At 40.1% G+C, this 16,043-nt stretch overlaps 1 protein-coding gene across 1 annotated transcript in view; it reads right to left on the reverse strand.

Annotated features, from left to right (window-relative positions):
- Positions 1–15,533, reverse strand: part of arhgef28a (Rho guanine nucleotide exchange factor (GEF) 28a) — a 51,752-nt gene extending 36,219 nt beyond the window's left edge. Inside the window, exons 1-6 of the mRNA XM_085280116.1 lie at positions 15,187–15,533; positions 12,742–12,796; positions 5,268–5,412; positions 4,814–5,179; positions 1,066–1,255; positions 577–766 (exon numbers count right to left, since the gene is read on the reverse strand). Of these exons, the coding sequence (XP_085136242.1) occupies positions 577–766; positions 1,066–1,255; positions 4,814–5,179; positions 5,268–5,412; positions 12,742–12,774 (924 nt within the window). The 5' untranslated portion in view covers positions 12,775–12,796; positions 15,187–15,533. The remainder of the gene's footprint in view (positions 1–576; positions 767–1,065; positions 1,256–4,813; positions 5,180–5,267; positions 5,413–12,741; positions 12,797–15,186) is intronic.
- Positions 15,534–16,043: the final 510 nt, after the last annotated feature.

Consider the following 16,043-nt stretch of genomic DNA (forward strand, 5'->3'; position numbering starts at 1 on the left):
AGAGCTGCACCTGATGACCTGAGTGGTCTGATTGGGTTATCAACAGGAAGCAGGTCACAGAGTTATTGGAGAGGTCGAACCATTGTTTGCTTTATTAGCTCACAAAAGGATTTTCAAGCATGTCCAAACATTAAAGGTGGACTCATTATATTGATTTTTAACTCCATATTTAAACTCGTGGACACTGCTATTGTAGTTTCACATGATCCACAGTTCAAAATAATCCTTACTTGATGCGACCCCTCAGCTTATCCTCTGCCTGAAACAATTTGCTTTGGCTTCTCGCTCTTTAAGGTAATCCCCTTAAGCCTGTTATCATCAGCTAACGTCATCCATTTTCTTCCCTCGTGCCCTTCGTTTTACTGTACTGCAGAGGTAATGTATTTACTGCTTCACTCTTATCAAAACCTATGATTGTTAAAGAGCATGAGTGTTTACACAAGGGTTTACTAAACTTATGATATGGCCTTAACTTAACAACATAACTTTACATCAAGCACAGACAGGCATTGGAACAGTCTTTTGCATTTTCTTCCCTAAATTTTTTAACAGACATCCCCTGTGGTTTATTCTCACCATTTTAGAAACACTGAAGTCTTCTAGTCTTTCTCGCAGGACCATGATGCTATCCTGAGGGGAGCTTCCCGGGGTATGCCTCACAGAGAGGGCTAGAGAGTCGGTCCCAGGACAGAACCTCAGCATGTAAGAACTGTTGGACCACAAGCACCACACACCAGGAAGAGGGCTGACTGCAGGACCTGGAGAGCTGATGAGGAAAAGATTTACTACAATAATCCCCAATATATCAGCTATTGTACATACTTCTCAAGCTCAGTCTTTACAATGTTATTACTGCATGTGGAAATGTTAGAGGTTTATCATATTTAAAATAAATTTTATGCATGTGCATTTTGTGTATATTTCCATCTTAATTTCTTTCATCATTACTCATCATTTACTTCATAAAGCAATTATTTACGATATTACAGTAATACCTTCAAAAGGAAAATACTACTACCTTTCAATAGTCGAAAAGAGACAACAGTAAAATAATAAGAGTCTTACTCTGCTAGCAGCATGAACATGGCATGCTGTCCAGACTTTTGAGCTAATTGGAGGGGTGTGTCTCCATCCTGATTGGGTAAGGTCAATGCCCTTTGACCTCTTGGTTGGTGAATTAAGAATCGGGCAAGGTGAACCAAACCCAAACGCACCGCAACGTGGAGAAGGGTTTCTCTGGGATGATGTTTGACAGCTGGAGAAAAAGAAAAGAAAAGAAAGAATTATCTGGAGGGAGAAAGATGCTGAATAATCTTTCAATCGAGGAGATGTTTAAAAAGCGCTGACACATGTAAAACAGCCTTCTTAGCATGTGTCTTCTGAGTAATCAATGTCAGAATTGGTTGTGTGATTTGTTCATGTAAACAAAAATGACTTTTAGTCAATATGAATGTATTTGGAAATCCCAAATATCAAAAGCGGTATTAGCTTCAAGAATCCAGAACTTTTCCTGCTATTTCAAATAGACTTCCAGTGCATCAACACAGCAGCAGGGCACTGTGCATATAAGGAATGAGTGACTCTGCGTTCTGCCTGTATGCACTGTATGAATATTATCATTGCCAACTAAAACCAAATGCTTTCCTAAGCAAACACCTGCTGTGACACAGTTGCTAGATCTAGCCTCCTGCTCACTGGAGTATAAGGGAACATAAACAATGAGTATGAGGACATGTCAGCAGTCGTTATTCCCTATGACTGACTGATCTTTTAACAGTCTGTAGTCTAATGTAGGGCAGCAGGAAAGAGCAAGCGAAAAACCACCAGTAAAATCCTTCTCTCTACATCGTTGTCGTCTTGTAAGCTCAGGAAGAAACTTTAAAAAAGACTTTATCTTCTGGGTCTTCCCCCCGTCTGTGGGTGAGAGTTACCATGGTACCATCTTTCCAGTGCAGAAACAATGTGCAGAACAATTCAACTATTTCTCTTCTCCTTTCCAATTCTTGTTGAAACCCCAAAATGAACTGAAATGTCCTGCCGCCTCAACAATGGTGCCATTAAATTGTGACCCAGTTTGGAGAGGGCTGCGAATGCTGCACATGCTCTTTATGCAAAGTTCAACAAACAAGCACGTCATTGTCAAATTGTTGCCATTGCAAATAGTGCACCGCATGGCTATGGGGGCCAAGAGCTACTTTGAATTTGCACCACACCCAAGCTTTGCATCAGCATTTGCTTTTTTTTTTTTAAGCAAACCATGACCATACATGCATTGTCAAATACAAGGACACACACACACACACACAGTCTGAATGCAGCCTTTAGCACTACATGTGAATATGCTGCTTTAGGCTGCCTATAGTCTCATTTGCTTTTTCTGCTTATGATGAATACAAACAGTCTGGAATTGTAAAGGCATAATGAAACAGCTGGACCAGTATATGTAATTCCTAATTTCTTATTTTCATTAAAATTTTGTTATACTGTTGAGCATTTTAATCCTTTTCATTACAAAGGATAGCACAAAACATAATAAATAACTCAATCTAAGGCTAGATGCCAGAAACTCTAGCAATGGGAGTGTAGTGCAAAGGGTTGTGGAAGTTGATTTAGCAGCCACGGAGGTCTGCAGGACAACTCTAATCTGACCAAGAAAGAATAATGGCAATAATTACTTTGTCTTTGGAGCAAACCAGCCTCTGCCCGACTGGCTGCCTGGTCCTCTGAATCATGTGATGACTGAGGTGAGCCGCACAGTCAGATCTCATTGGGTTTGAAACCACTGAACACCAGAGCACCGGACCAATAATGACCTGAAGGATTAATACATTCCTTTCCTCAAAACTACAAAAAAAATGTTGTCCAAATGATTCAATAACTTTACTTTTGTGATATCAACGTGTGAAGATAGTAGGCACCTTGTGTGCTCCTTTCTAGCACAATGTTTTATTTATTGTTTTATATTATCTAATACCAGACCTTGCTGCAACCACTCAGTTTCATCTCTGTCTGAAACCAACAGTTTCCCCATATTTCCCTTTAAGGTCAACCTTTCTGATTGGCTGCCCCTTTTTAACAGTGTTGACTGGCAAGTAGGTGGGGTTTCTCTACTCACAGCCAGAGCTGTGTGGCTGAAGTCATGATATTAGGCATATCCACTCTCAGTGGCATCGTTAGACAGCCAAGAGACTCTCCTTATTATATTAAACTTGACCAAGTTTCCATACACTCATCATGCTAATTTGCAGCTTTTAATAATTTTTTTGAAAATTTCTTTTTCCAGGGTGGAATATTTTTACAGCATAGATCTTACTTTTTTTTTAAAAAAATCTATGCACAAGTTTACATTTATTTTGGATTTTCTCTAAAGCACAAAGGCACAACAGTATTTGGTTAAATTTCCCGATAACAATTGCACATTGACCAGACACTTTAACTAGCTTGTAGCATAATTTTGGATGGATATTTGACCACTCTTCTTAGCAGTATTGGTAAAAGCCTTTCTGATGTGTATTTGGGATTGTGTATCACTCTCCTGTTGTAACACTCAGTTAGTATCAGTACCACAGCAGCAAAACAGCCCCAAAGCATGATGCTGCCACCACTGTGCTTAACAGTTAGTGCAGTCTTCTTGGGTTTAAAAACATTACCTTTACCTTACCTGCCTCCAAACAAACTCTTGTCAATGTGACAAAAGAGCTCAATCTTTCTGTCTTATGCCCATAAAACTTTTCTCCAGAAGCGATTTGACTTGTCCATGTGGGCAGCTGCAAATTTTAGTTGATTTCCTTTATCAGCGCCCTCTCATTTGTTCATCCATCCATCCATTCGCTTCCGCTTATCCTTTTCAGGGTCGCGGGGGGCGCTGGAGCCTATCCCAGCTGTCATAGGGCGAAAGGTGGGGTACACCCTGGACAGGTCGCCAGTCTGTCGCAGGGCTAACACATAGGGACAGACAACCATTCACACTCACATTCACTCGCACATTCACACCTAGTGGCAATTTGGATTAACCAATTAACCTATCCCCACAAGCTGCATGTCTTTGGACGGTGGGAGGAAGCCTCTCATTTGTTGATGACGCAAAACACGTTCCACTGAGAACAGCGACTGGTATTCCTGCAGTTTACAGGTCATGTCAGGCTTGAGTTGGTGGTTCCTGGGTTGTTCTTGAACATTCTAACCAAGTTCCTCTCATCTGAGGCTGGCAGGTTGGGTTTTCTTCCAGACCTTGGCAAGTGCCAACATATCCAAAAAACTTGTGATTGCTTACAGTTGTTTGATCTAATGATCTTGCAATCTCTGATTATTTAGAAATGGCTTCAAGAGACCTCAACTTGTGTAAATCTACCGTTATTACTTGGACATTCCCATTTTTCAGAGTACTGGTCAATCTAATGAGTGCTGTTAAAAAATTTGTTTTATTGCTGGCAAAAAAAACAGTTAATCATGATTGAATCATGATTGAATCATGATTATTAACGAGATGTTAATAGGCCTTCACCTTGTCACATTAAAAGACATAAAAGAATCTTCAGCACCACGTAAAAGTTTAAAGTCAAAGCATGTATATATTTGAGCCTGTGTGGATGAAAGCTTCAAAATAAATTCAAAGTTGTGTACCCACAATTGTACTTTTTAAAGTCATTAAAGATGTGTGGTGTACAATTATTCTACCATGGAAAAAGAACATGAAGCAAAAATAATACGAAAACACATTTGGGCTTTAGAGATAGAAACCTGAGATGCAAGTGGTTACTGAAGTCTCCAGAAACTAACCTCCGACTTAAAGTTGGACGTTTCATTTCATTACCTTCTTTAGGTTGGCCATCTGTTTTCCACTGCTGAGGGTAATCCATGTTAGCCAAAGCATGTGTGATCTTCTCATCCAGCAGCCGAAGATCAGCTGAACTTTTATTGATCTCCACCTCCTGCTCAAGGTGAGCTAACTGTTCAGCAAAGAGCTCATCATCCTCTCCCTGTGCGCAACAAGGAAACTTCTTCAGGATCTCTAAGAAGCTCTGGGGGTCAAGCTGGTCTCTGTTTTCACTTAGGTATTCTGCTACTTCCTGGGCATCATCCCTGACGTACTTAAAGGACGCTTCCCCCTCACAAGGTTTGACTTTGTTCTCAATGTGAAAGTAGGATGTGACAAAAACAACTTCCTCAAGGTTGTGGCCTGTGGAATATAGAGAAAATCATTTTAAAAAATCAAAGCAGGAAGTGATGACAACGTGAGAGCCAAAGTGGTTGACTAAAGGACATACCTGGAACTGTGAAGCAGAGACTCAAGCCATCATTGGCTCTTTTTGCTCTAATCACGTGTGCAAGTCTAGAGCCTTGTACAACAATGTAGAAATCTGCATGTTCAGAAACTCTGGTTTGCAGCCTTACATGAGCCTCCACTTGTCCCTGGTTTGAGAAACAGAAAGTCAGGCAATATTATCACCCTTGAGCATGATTTCTAGTAGAACTGAAGAATATTCTATCACTTTGGCTAGAAATCACCAACTTATGCGATTGAGTCCAATGATGATGTTTCAAAGATGTGTACCAAGTTTGCAAGAACTTGCAATCAGTTGCAATTCAGAGCAACTTTTGTGCATCAAGACAGTGATAAAACAGTAATAAGACAGAGCCACTCTGCTGTCAGTGTGCAAGAGAATGTGATAACAAAGCAATTAACTCTGATACATCGATGATAATCATGAACTTATTGCGAATCTATTGCCATCAACATGCACAGAATTTCTCACTAAACATTAATTTGCATTAACTACTTACATTCAGAGTCCAGCCAGAACCTCATGTATTTGAAATATATATTCAGAAATTCCTTCACAAAATTAGAGACAAAATGGCACAGATGCTCAGCAACCTTGATTGTATAGTCAGTTGGCAACCGGTTGAATCAAGCCCACATATGCAAAGAAACTTGTCCCAGGTGACTTGTGCTCATCTTGACAATCCATCTGCGTTTTTAAGTCAGACAGCAATTATCTGCAAATCTTTACCAATCTGTCACAGTGTGGTTGTAGTCAGTCCAAGTCAGACTGTGACTGTTTGGAGACAAGTTGCCTCCCACCAGGCAACCTGTGGCTTATCATTCAACTTCTTGGTGACCAAATGATCACTGCAACTACTTACAATCTGTCAATTCAATTCAATTTTATTTATATAGCGCCAAATCACAACAACAGTCGCCTCAAGCCGCTTCATATTGTAAGGCAGACCCTACAATAATACCACCAAACATAAAAAAAGTTTATGCAATTACTGGGAAACCACCAGTTGTTCCTAGGATGCAAAATGTAAAAACAGGCCATCCTATTTTAAATCTAGTGTGACCGAGCCACTAAGTGTGACCTATACTGTAAGAAACCCGAACTTAAAAAGGCAAAAAATGGGCGATTTAGTTTCACAACTTTTACTGCACTCCTTGTACTTAACCCTCCTGTTGTGTTTTCCCAGGAAGAAAACAGGGGCTCTTATGTTCTCACAATCTATCCTATGAAGAGATTCTACTTTTTAACCCACTCTAGCCTTTTTTCCTGCATTATCCGACTATACGACTGTCATAACTTTACCATCTTTTATGGATATCAGCAGGAAACATGACGGCACTGACTTATTCTGTTTGTACACAAACACCAGCAAAAACCACCAAGGTTTTCTTGCATTCCAGCTCATACATTGCAAAGAAAACACAATGACATCGAATCAGGAATATGCTGGAAGGACAACTGTCCTCTGTAAACACTGTCCTCGTGCCAGTATAGATAGCTCAACACTGGAATTCATCTACTTGGTATTATGTTCATCCATAAGAGAGTCGGCAAACAGTTTGTCCGGACTCTGACGTTCCAGATACATTGTGTGCAATACTCTTATCTAAAACATGTCACTTTCTAATGGATTGGAAGTGCCTGCAGTGATTTCACTTTCAAGGAATTTTTTTCTCAGGACAACTTATGTCTTCAAACATGTTTTGACCTATATTATACATGCGAGTATAGGTCAATCTTTCCCATGGAAACAAAAACAAAACAAAACAAAAAGTCTATAATCATTTCAACTGCACTTAAAATCTGGTTCCAGTCAAATTTCTAACCTTTACCCCTGTTCTTTGGAAACCCTTGGGGGTTTCAAGAGTTGCTATCTTCCTGTTGTTTGCGAGGCTGCTATTTGAAAGTGATAAACAGGTCTGACTCAAGCTGCAGTTTCTCCGTTTTCAGCGGTTAGCTGCAGTACCACTTAGTGCACACTTATCTCTGATTGTTTTTCCGCATAACAGAAGATAAGATTTCATCCTGCTGCTTGTGTAGCCTTCGTTATTTCCTGTAAGTCTAACTCCACATGAAGAGTCATTCATAAAAGTACATTTACAAAAAAATTAATAGAATTTATTTAGATATTAATGCTATGTGCAGTTTTCTGTATTTTTTATACTGTATTCCTTTGTAAATGTCTATAAAAGACACATCACACAATATTGTTTGATTGCATTTTGAATCCTGCACAGAGGATATAGTTTCCACTCAATTGTCTCAACATTGTCCCATAGCCTCAGACAATATTACTTTAAGAGGGGCAAAATTTGATCAGACAAATCTGTACCTCCTGAGTCTTGGAGATTAGAACAGAGGTTGGCTGGGGTTGCGATATGACAACACACCGATGTGATCTATGGCCTTTTTTCCAGGGCACCGTCATGACACAACCTGATCCAGTAACAATGAAATATTCAACACCTTGTGGTTTTTTACTTCATGCCTTCCACGTGGCAAGGTTGAAGGTCGGGGAGTATATTTAGTTATGAATACAAGGTTTTTCATATATGCCTGCTATGAATCCACAAGGTGCTTTTGCTGTTGTGTGACATAACAACTGGGCTGCTTTGTTTTTAATGTTTATTTTTATTAAAACACTAACACTAAACACAAATTAAAACACTAAATGATACACCAGAGAGATGGTCTTCTAACCTCCGCATGTTATTGTCCATTCAGTGTGGGGGGTGGGAGGAAAAACAACATCAAATCTGCTGCCCGGTCTCCAGGAAACCTGTAGTTGTCAGCTCTACAGCTCTTTGCCATGATCTCCTGAGTGTATCACACGGGTGACGTCAGGGGAGTAAGATCAGTGCCACCGCAAAAACAAAAACAGCTCCAATAACAGTTAGCTCCCCTCAGTGCAAAGACCTACTGATGTCAGCTCTCAAGCATAGTTATTTCAGTTTAATAACCAATACAAATAACATTTGGTATCATTAAGAAAAACTGCACTGTGCAATGGAGTCTGCTATAATCATAGAGTCACTATAAACCCTCATAGCCTATTTAATTTGATCAAAGAACAACAGAGGCCACCGTTCCACTTACTTCCACATGCTCTAAGATGATATGCTCATGAACGTTCACACACAAAGGCATTACATTAAGCAAAACAATTGTCCAACCACAAGTATGTGACAGTACGTCACACACTACCATAGCGACACTATGGGCTGTTCACATCTGAACTAACATAAACTCCAGAGTCTTGAGAGTGACAACCAGCTAGTGCTGAAGGCCTTTTCTCATGCTCAGCTGAGACACATACCTCTGATTTAATCTGCTGTGCAAATGGGATACTAATAACTAGTCTACATGTCAAAAGGGGCTGGTGCAGTGCCACAACCATTCATCTCAAAGAAAAGTCCTGTCGGTAGACTAGCTGTTACATAATATTCTCAAGAAGTACTGAAATGAATAATTACGACATCTGAGAAAGCAGCTGTAATAGGAGAGCGTGTCTATTTGGTGAAGTAATGTTGTTTTATCCTTTATGGACAACTTTCTTGTTCCGCATCAATAAATATTTGGAAACGTGAGTCTTTCTGTTGGTTTGACATGTGAAAAGCAAACACAATCATCACAGCACTTAAAGGGGAAAAAAACCCATAAACCATTACACACACACATACCTGCTATAGTTTAAAGGAAACCACCATTACACTACACAAACCACACTCGCAATCTAACAAACATTGTAATAAGGGGACACCCAATCTATCTTCATTTGTCAAAATGTGGCAGTACTGCGCTGAGATAAAAGCTGCTGTTAAGGGGAAAAAAAGAGCCTTGCAAGCAGATGTGTACTGGTTTAAGTGGAGCCCAACAATGCATTCACCAGCCACTTTACTTAGTACACCTTCCTATTAAGTTGGACCCCTTTTGCCTTCAGAAAAGCTTTAATTCTTCATGTTGTAGGTTAAACTAGCGGTCCCCAACCTTTTTTGGGCCACGGACCGTTTTTTTGTCCGACAATATTTTCACAGACCGCCCTTTAAGGTGTCGCGAATAAAAACAACAAAATAAAATCAGTACCCGTACCAAAAAAGGAGGATGTATTCATAACACACGGGGAAAGACCCAGGGAACGATAAAAACGATTAAAAAAAATAACGATAAAAACTGAAAAAAAACCCTGAAAACCATAAGTTTAACAACCGAGCCTTAACTCTCGTGGCCCGGGGGTTGGGGGCCGCTGGGTTACAACCAAACAACCAGTCTGATCACCTGCCTCCCCAGTTCTGATGCTCAAACCGAGCAGGTCATCTTAACCATGTTTACATGTCCTGAGTTGCTTTTTGGATTAATGAGCAGTTGACCAAGTGTACCTAGCGTACTGTAGCCCCAGTGACCTAATCCCTAAATTAGGGATTGTGAGTCCCAAGCAGAGTGGCTCAGTAGAAGTGTTCTGGGCCCATAACCCAAAGGTCGATGGCTCAAAACCATCCTCTGCTCGAAAAATATTTAACCACAATTTTGTTGTACAATGACAAAAGGCTATTCTAATAAAGTGTATGTGCGAGCATATGCTGATATTAACAACTGATACTGGCCTATAACAGATGTATCGTCCTGCCAGGTATGTTGACATGTGCCAATACAAAAGCGTTTTCACAGAAAATAATCCAGATTACAAAAATGGAGCCAATTTTAAAGAATTGTTTTTCAACAAAATGTACCATAATTGTATCAGGATCAACCTGGGTTATTCTTATTATCATCTGTCAATATTAGCTATTTGCCAATCAATTGGTATCTGCATTTATAATAGCCAGTAAATTCAAGTTTAAAATACAAAGGGAACCAGGTGAAAACACCCTTCAGCTATGTTATGAATGTTAACATTGCATAGTTTGTCCAGCAGAGGCACTTTGCAACTTCCTTGTTGGAACCACATATGTTTGGAAGACCACAAACATAACAACCACGTGATCCAAGCAGAGTCAGACACAGCATAAATGTGTAAATAAATAACTTCACATAATAAATGTTAGGGAAATTTATTTATGTTTCATTTCTGAAAGCCAAAAACTATTGGCCGGCATATTGAGTTGGCCGGAATATTGAATATTTATGCTGACTTGCTCACAACAGCACTGCTAACATCCTGATGTTAAGCAGTTGTTATGGTTACCCTATTTACCACCTTATTTGGCAATCCACAGATTTAGATCAACTAAAATGACCTGAAAAATATAAAATAATGTACAAAAAATGTTAAAATTACTATTTACCCCTCCAGAACACAAATATGTCAGGCAGATTTCTATATAATAGCAGTAACAGCAGAATTTTGGGGTTTTTTTTAAATCTGCTGTCTAGTTTATCACATTTAAGCCTCATTAATAGTTTCAGATCCTTAAGCATGAATGAATGTGGTGGCAAACCAAGAAAGAAGCAAGCTGCTGGTGTTGCTACAACTGGAAATGCAGTTAGTTCAGCCTCTGTTGTGGTAAAATTGCACTTTCCATTTCACCAACATGGCCACACATTCTTCTTTCAGGGGCATAAGTTTGATTCAATCATGCACCTGGACAAACAAAATGACTTTCGCATGAACCTGAAGCTAAACTACAGCTCAATAAAATCTCCTTCCACACAGGAACTCCCAACGCTTTTTCCATCCAACTCATGGCAGCCACTTCTCCATTGATCTCGTTCATCAGTATTTGCTATGGGCATGACACTGTGTTGCGTGCGTGGAGGTGCGCCATAAAACTTTACTAGGCATGCTACAATAGTAGTCTTTATATCACAGCAGTGTGCCACAGCTTGTCTACACAAAGCCCAGCATTGAAATCTGGATCTCATTCAGTCCTGAGAGTTGCTCCTGTTCAGCTGTGTCCTCTGAGGGTGGAGACACCACTTCCTCTTAGTATGTGTAAGTTCTAGCGCCCATAATGATTCACATGTCTGGGCCTCGAGACCGGCCCTCCATCAGATTCTGTGAGCGAATGGAGGCAACGATTTCGAAGCGACCCCCACCCCCATCACCATCCCTCTCTCAAACTGGTGACACAGCAAAACAAGCAGACACTCCGCTTACCAGAAATCTGGCAACGCTTCAGTGACTGGCCCACCCAGGCTTCCACATTTACAGGAGAATAGGCAGAGAGAGAGTGAAAGAGGAAAAGAGAGAAAGAGATGGCGAAACAAAACTAAAACGTCCAAAAGTTAAAACAAAAAAAGTTGAAAAGACAACAATTTGACAATTTTAGAAAAGAAAATCCACTTTTCTTTTTTTTTTAAACTTGTGTAACCAGTAGTTTTTAAAGAGCCAAGAATACTCTATTATTCTTAGTCCCATGTTCACTATGGGAGCCATGCTTTCAGAAGCCCTTGTCATGTGGTGGGCGGCATAGAGCCTGGCTTCCCCAGGGACTGAAACCCTGCTGGGTTGGGTTTCACCTGCGACACAAGGCTCACTAGTCAACCAGTGCACACAGAGAGAGTCAGGACTGAGAGAGGAGGAGGATAGCTGGAGGGAAACACTTCTGCTGAGGTAAAAAAAAAAATCATGCCTGAAACATAAGGCTTTGGGGTCAGTATCAGCCTGGCAAAGACCTCAATCTGGGCCACTTGATGGCTTTGGAGTATATGAAAGAGGGCATAGATTTTGCACTTTCAACTGTGTTTTCTTAAGGTTCACAGCTTTTCTTACTGATAAAGATACCCCCCCCCCCCACCCACCCACCCCACATTGCCATTGTTGTTCATATTACACCAGAGTAATTAATAGATAAACTTGAACAGAAAATCTTCTGTTTTTAATTTTTACTATCGCCTGTAGAAATTTCTGTTTTTACAATGGGTCCACAGAAAAATAAATAAAACCTTTTCTGTATATTAATGAAGACTTTCAGTTTTGCAGTTGCAAGAGAGTCTGGGCAATGACCAATGACAATTTCTTTGATTTACTACAGCATGTCTGTGAAGGTTCTCAGTCATCCAGGTCATCGTAGTCAAAGGAGCTTGCAAAGAAAAGCATCTGGACTTCTTTAAGTTACTTGAAGACGTTTCACCTCTCATCCGAGAAGCTTCTTCAGTTCTAAGGTCAAATGGTGGAGAGTCCCAGATATAAACCTAGTGGGAGTGACCCCCCACAGAGGGACAAAATGACCCCCTGATGATCCTCTAATCGCCTGAGCCAAGGTGTGAAACTGGGTGTGGGTCCCAATCAGCCAGAGTTTCTACAGCAACTTTTCCATATAGAATAGAATTCAGAATAAGCATGTAAAAAATAAACACCTGCTGTTCAAATTGCACTTCTTGTTCTTCTTCTATGAATTGGAATTAAATGTGTCTTTGACAGTAATGGAAACTGTGGACCATCATGCAGAATAAGTTTGACAACCCTGCATTATGCAAACACCTCAGACACACACAAGCTAAGGAGGTAGTCACTTACAAATAAAGGCAGCTCCCTCTGGTTCACGTCCATTTTCTCTCCATCCACCAAAGACCTGGAGACAAAACAGAGGTGTTACTATGACATCGGGTTAATAACAGCACCGCCTAATGTAACCTATAGCCATGCTACAACTGAAGCATTGAATGTTGCACCAAATTTATTGCACTTATGTTATTGTTTGGCGTGAAACTTTAACCTCCAAGATCTGACCCTCCTCTTAGCCCCACTGTCTCCCAAAGTCAGGACCAAGAGATCGCTTGCTATTTTTGTGTGCCACGTTTCAAAACATTTCCTGAGGTGAGTAAGATGAAGACTCTTATAGGGCTTAGTTCGCTGCCTGCATGAATGGAAAAACAATAGCCTTCAGACAGGATACAGCAGTGGTAGAAAGGGTAACTGTATCATCAGCACACACCTGATCCACTGTGACTTCAGTCTCAGCTGTGAATAGTGCATGACTTCAAAGCTGCACAGCAGGTCTGCAGGCTGCTCTTTGTCTAGACACTCATCTGCATCAGCTGGGGCACATCCAGCAGGCCTTGTGGCTCTGCAGACTTTTTGCATGTCCCAAACAGGCAAAAGTTCCATTAAATGAGCCAAATGTTAATGTAATCCTAACCCATAAATGGCTCCCTTGCATGAATAAACTGTAGCCATGATTTTATTTTAGGAAAATTTTCATTTAATTGTAGAAAGTAAGCCACGTGAATGTCCTGGCTAAAATATCGAGGATTTTTTTTTATGGTAACCATAATGAAAAAACAGCTATAGTTTTGGGTAGATTAAGTACTTCCTGCTTTTAAAAGATGAACCTTTAAAAAAAAATCTACCAGTATGCAAGTTTTCACACTTTTGAAGAAATTATGGTTAAAATTGTGTTGTTGGTTTTTTTTAACCAACCAAAATCAGGAATCATGCTTTCATGTTTATTAATTTATTAACTGAATACTCTTCTCGGCTTTGATTTCAATACACATATTTTAATGGTTGTTGAATATTTTTTGATTATGCCACTTCTTCCATATAAAAGTACGTAAAGGAAAGGTGGGCAGGTCAATTCATTTACAGTGGTGGAAATGATTATTTTAATTTCTAGCTAAATTTTTAAGAATAGAGCAGGATCTAATTCTGATGGTAGTTTAAATTTAATGGAGAAAGACAGGATATCAAAAAGAAAAAAAGACTACATAGAAATTATAAATCGATTTGCACATCAATGGGTGAAATAAGTTTTTTTACTTATATCTATAGGATTACACTACTGTGATGTACAACTAATGATGGTTAATCTATCCTATTACAGATTTTTTTTAAAATGCCCACAAATGCGATTGTTCTGCTCATCTTCCCTTTATAGAAAGTTCAAAACAAGATTCACGTCCAAACACAGAAGGAAGACCTCACCTGAGCTTCACGAGCTCAAAAACAACTTTTGAATAGACTGCAGGTGAAAACAAAGATTGGATGACCAGGAAACCAAAGTAAGGCACACCACCATCTACGGATTAACTTTAAACCCAACGTTTATTGTCTATTTTTTTCTAATACTATGCAAAGCATTAGTGTCATTCATTGTCCTCAGTCTGACTATTCAGTATGAAGGAGAAACCTGATATGAGTCGTGGCCAGGCACGCCAGAACAGAGCGTGAGAAAACAGAAAAAAGATTACACATAACCGCACGCTGTCAAAAAGCATTTGGAAAGCATTTTGACATACATAGATGGGAGTATGTAAACCCTGTCTTCATCAGCCCTTTTTCAGATGACGCACGGTTAAACTATTTAATTTCCGTTCACATGGCAAGCTGCAAAAACAGGCTGTCGAAAGCATTTTTATGCACACAGTGAATGACAACTGCATAACTCCACAATTTTCAACATGACGTATTTAAACTTAATAAAAGAGCTCACAAATTCATGAATGATGTATGGCGACTTATGAGCGTCTCCGTAAATTAGAGTTATCGGACTCAGAATGTAAGGTATTACTTAGAGGAAAACCACCTCGCTTTCACACTAATGCATGGAGCAGCCACACAAAGAAGTGAAAACGGGGGACCGCACACATTGTGAGCACTCCTATGAACAATAAATGATCTCCACTGCTACTGTCAGTAGGAAGCGAAACCCCTGCACTTAACAGTCAAATACAGTCAGTAAACGAATCATTTATCTCTCTCCGTGATCACAACAGCGGGTTTGAATAGACGACATAGACAGGGGAAAACGCGCGTTTTGCCTTTTACCTGTGAACGCACCAGCATTTCACTCCATCCACGCCTCACGTGAACAATTAACAAGTAAAAAATATATATATACAAAAATTAAAAAGTACATGAAAACAGTTTCGCTGTCTGCACACTGCTCCTTCCTTTAAGTTTTAATGAAAATCTGCGTGAAACGGAACTTTTCCGAGTGAGGATGAATCAGCTTCCCATTACCTGCTGCGCTTTCCTCCCTCCCTCCGCTTTCTCGCTCCGGGAGTCTATTTGGAAAGTGTTTGAGCCGCTCGCTTCTGCTCCGCGTAGTAGTTGTGACGAATAAACATACTTTATTAATGCACCTTTTATTCCGAATGAGTTGTTTCTTTCCGCTTCTTTCAGGTTTCCATGTTTTTGCTTTGAGAGAGAGCAGGTTAGGAGTCTGCAGGTGTCGCCAATGTTTTTCCTTTTCCTTTGCTGCCTGTCCTTTTTTTTTTTTTTTTTTTTTGGTCCACCCCTTCAAGGACCGGGCAGCATGAGTGAAACCTCTCCGGGAGGCAGGGCCAAACGTGGCGACATGTGCTTAATTCCGTCTCTATAAATGTAACGTCCCCAGCATAGGGAACTCATAATGACATTTAATGCTTCATTTGACATTTCCTTTAACTGAGCTCCTGTGTTTAGTGTTCATCATTTTAATTTTCTCCAATCAGAGATCAGCCTGAGTGATGTCACTGTGATCGAGTACAAAGAAACCACAGCAGCAGCGGTGAAAAGACTATAAGTACAAAGTCAATTCAATTCACTTCAGTTCAGTTACATTTTCTCACACAATAGTCGCCTCAAGGGACTTTATATTGTAAGGTAAAGACCCTACAGTAATACAAAGCCCCAACCATCAGATGACCTTGTTCAAGCAAGCACTTGGCAACAGTGAGAAGGAAAAACTCCCTTTTAATTGGAAGAAACCTCATCCAGAATTAGGCTCAGGGAAGGACAGCCATCTGCTGCTACCTGCTGGGGGTAAGGGGAGGGAGACAGATGGAAGAGAGCTAGAGATTAATAATAACTGGAAAGAATGCAAAGTGATTAAAGCA

This window comes from Mchenga conophoros, linkage group LG7 (assembly GCF_057382185.1).
Source record: "Mchenga conophoros isolate Kocher_MC1m ecotype Shallow Benthic linkage group LG7, M_conophoros_male_GT1.1, whole genome shotgun sequence".
NCBI classification, from domain to species: Eukaryota; Metazoa; Chordata; class Actinopteri; order Cichliformes; family Cichlidae; genus Mchenga; species Mchenga conophoros.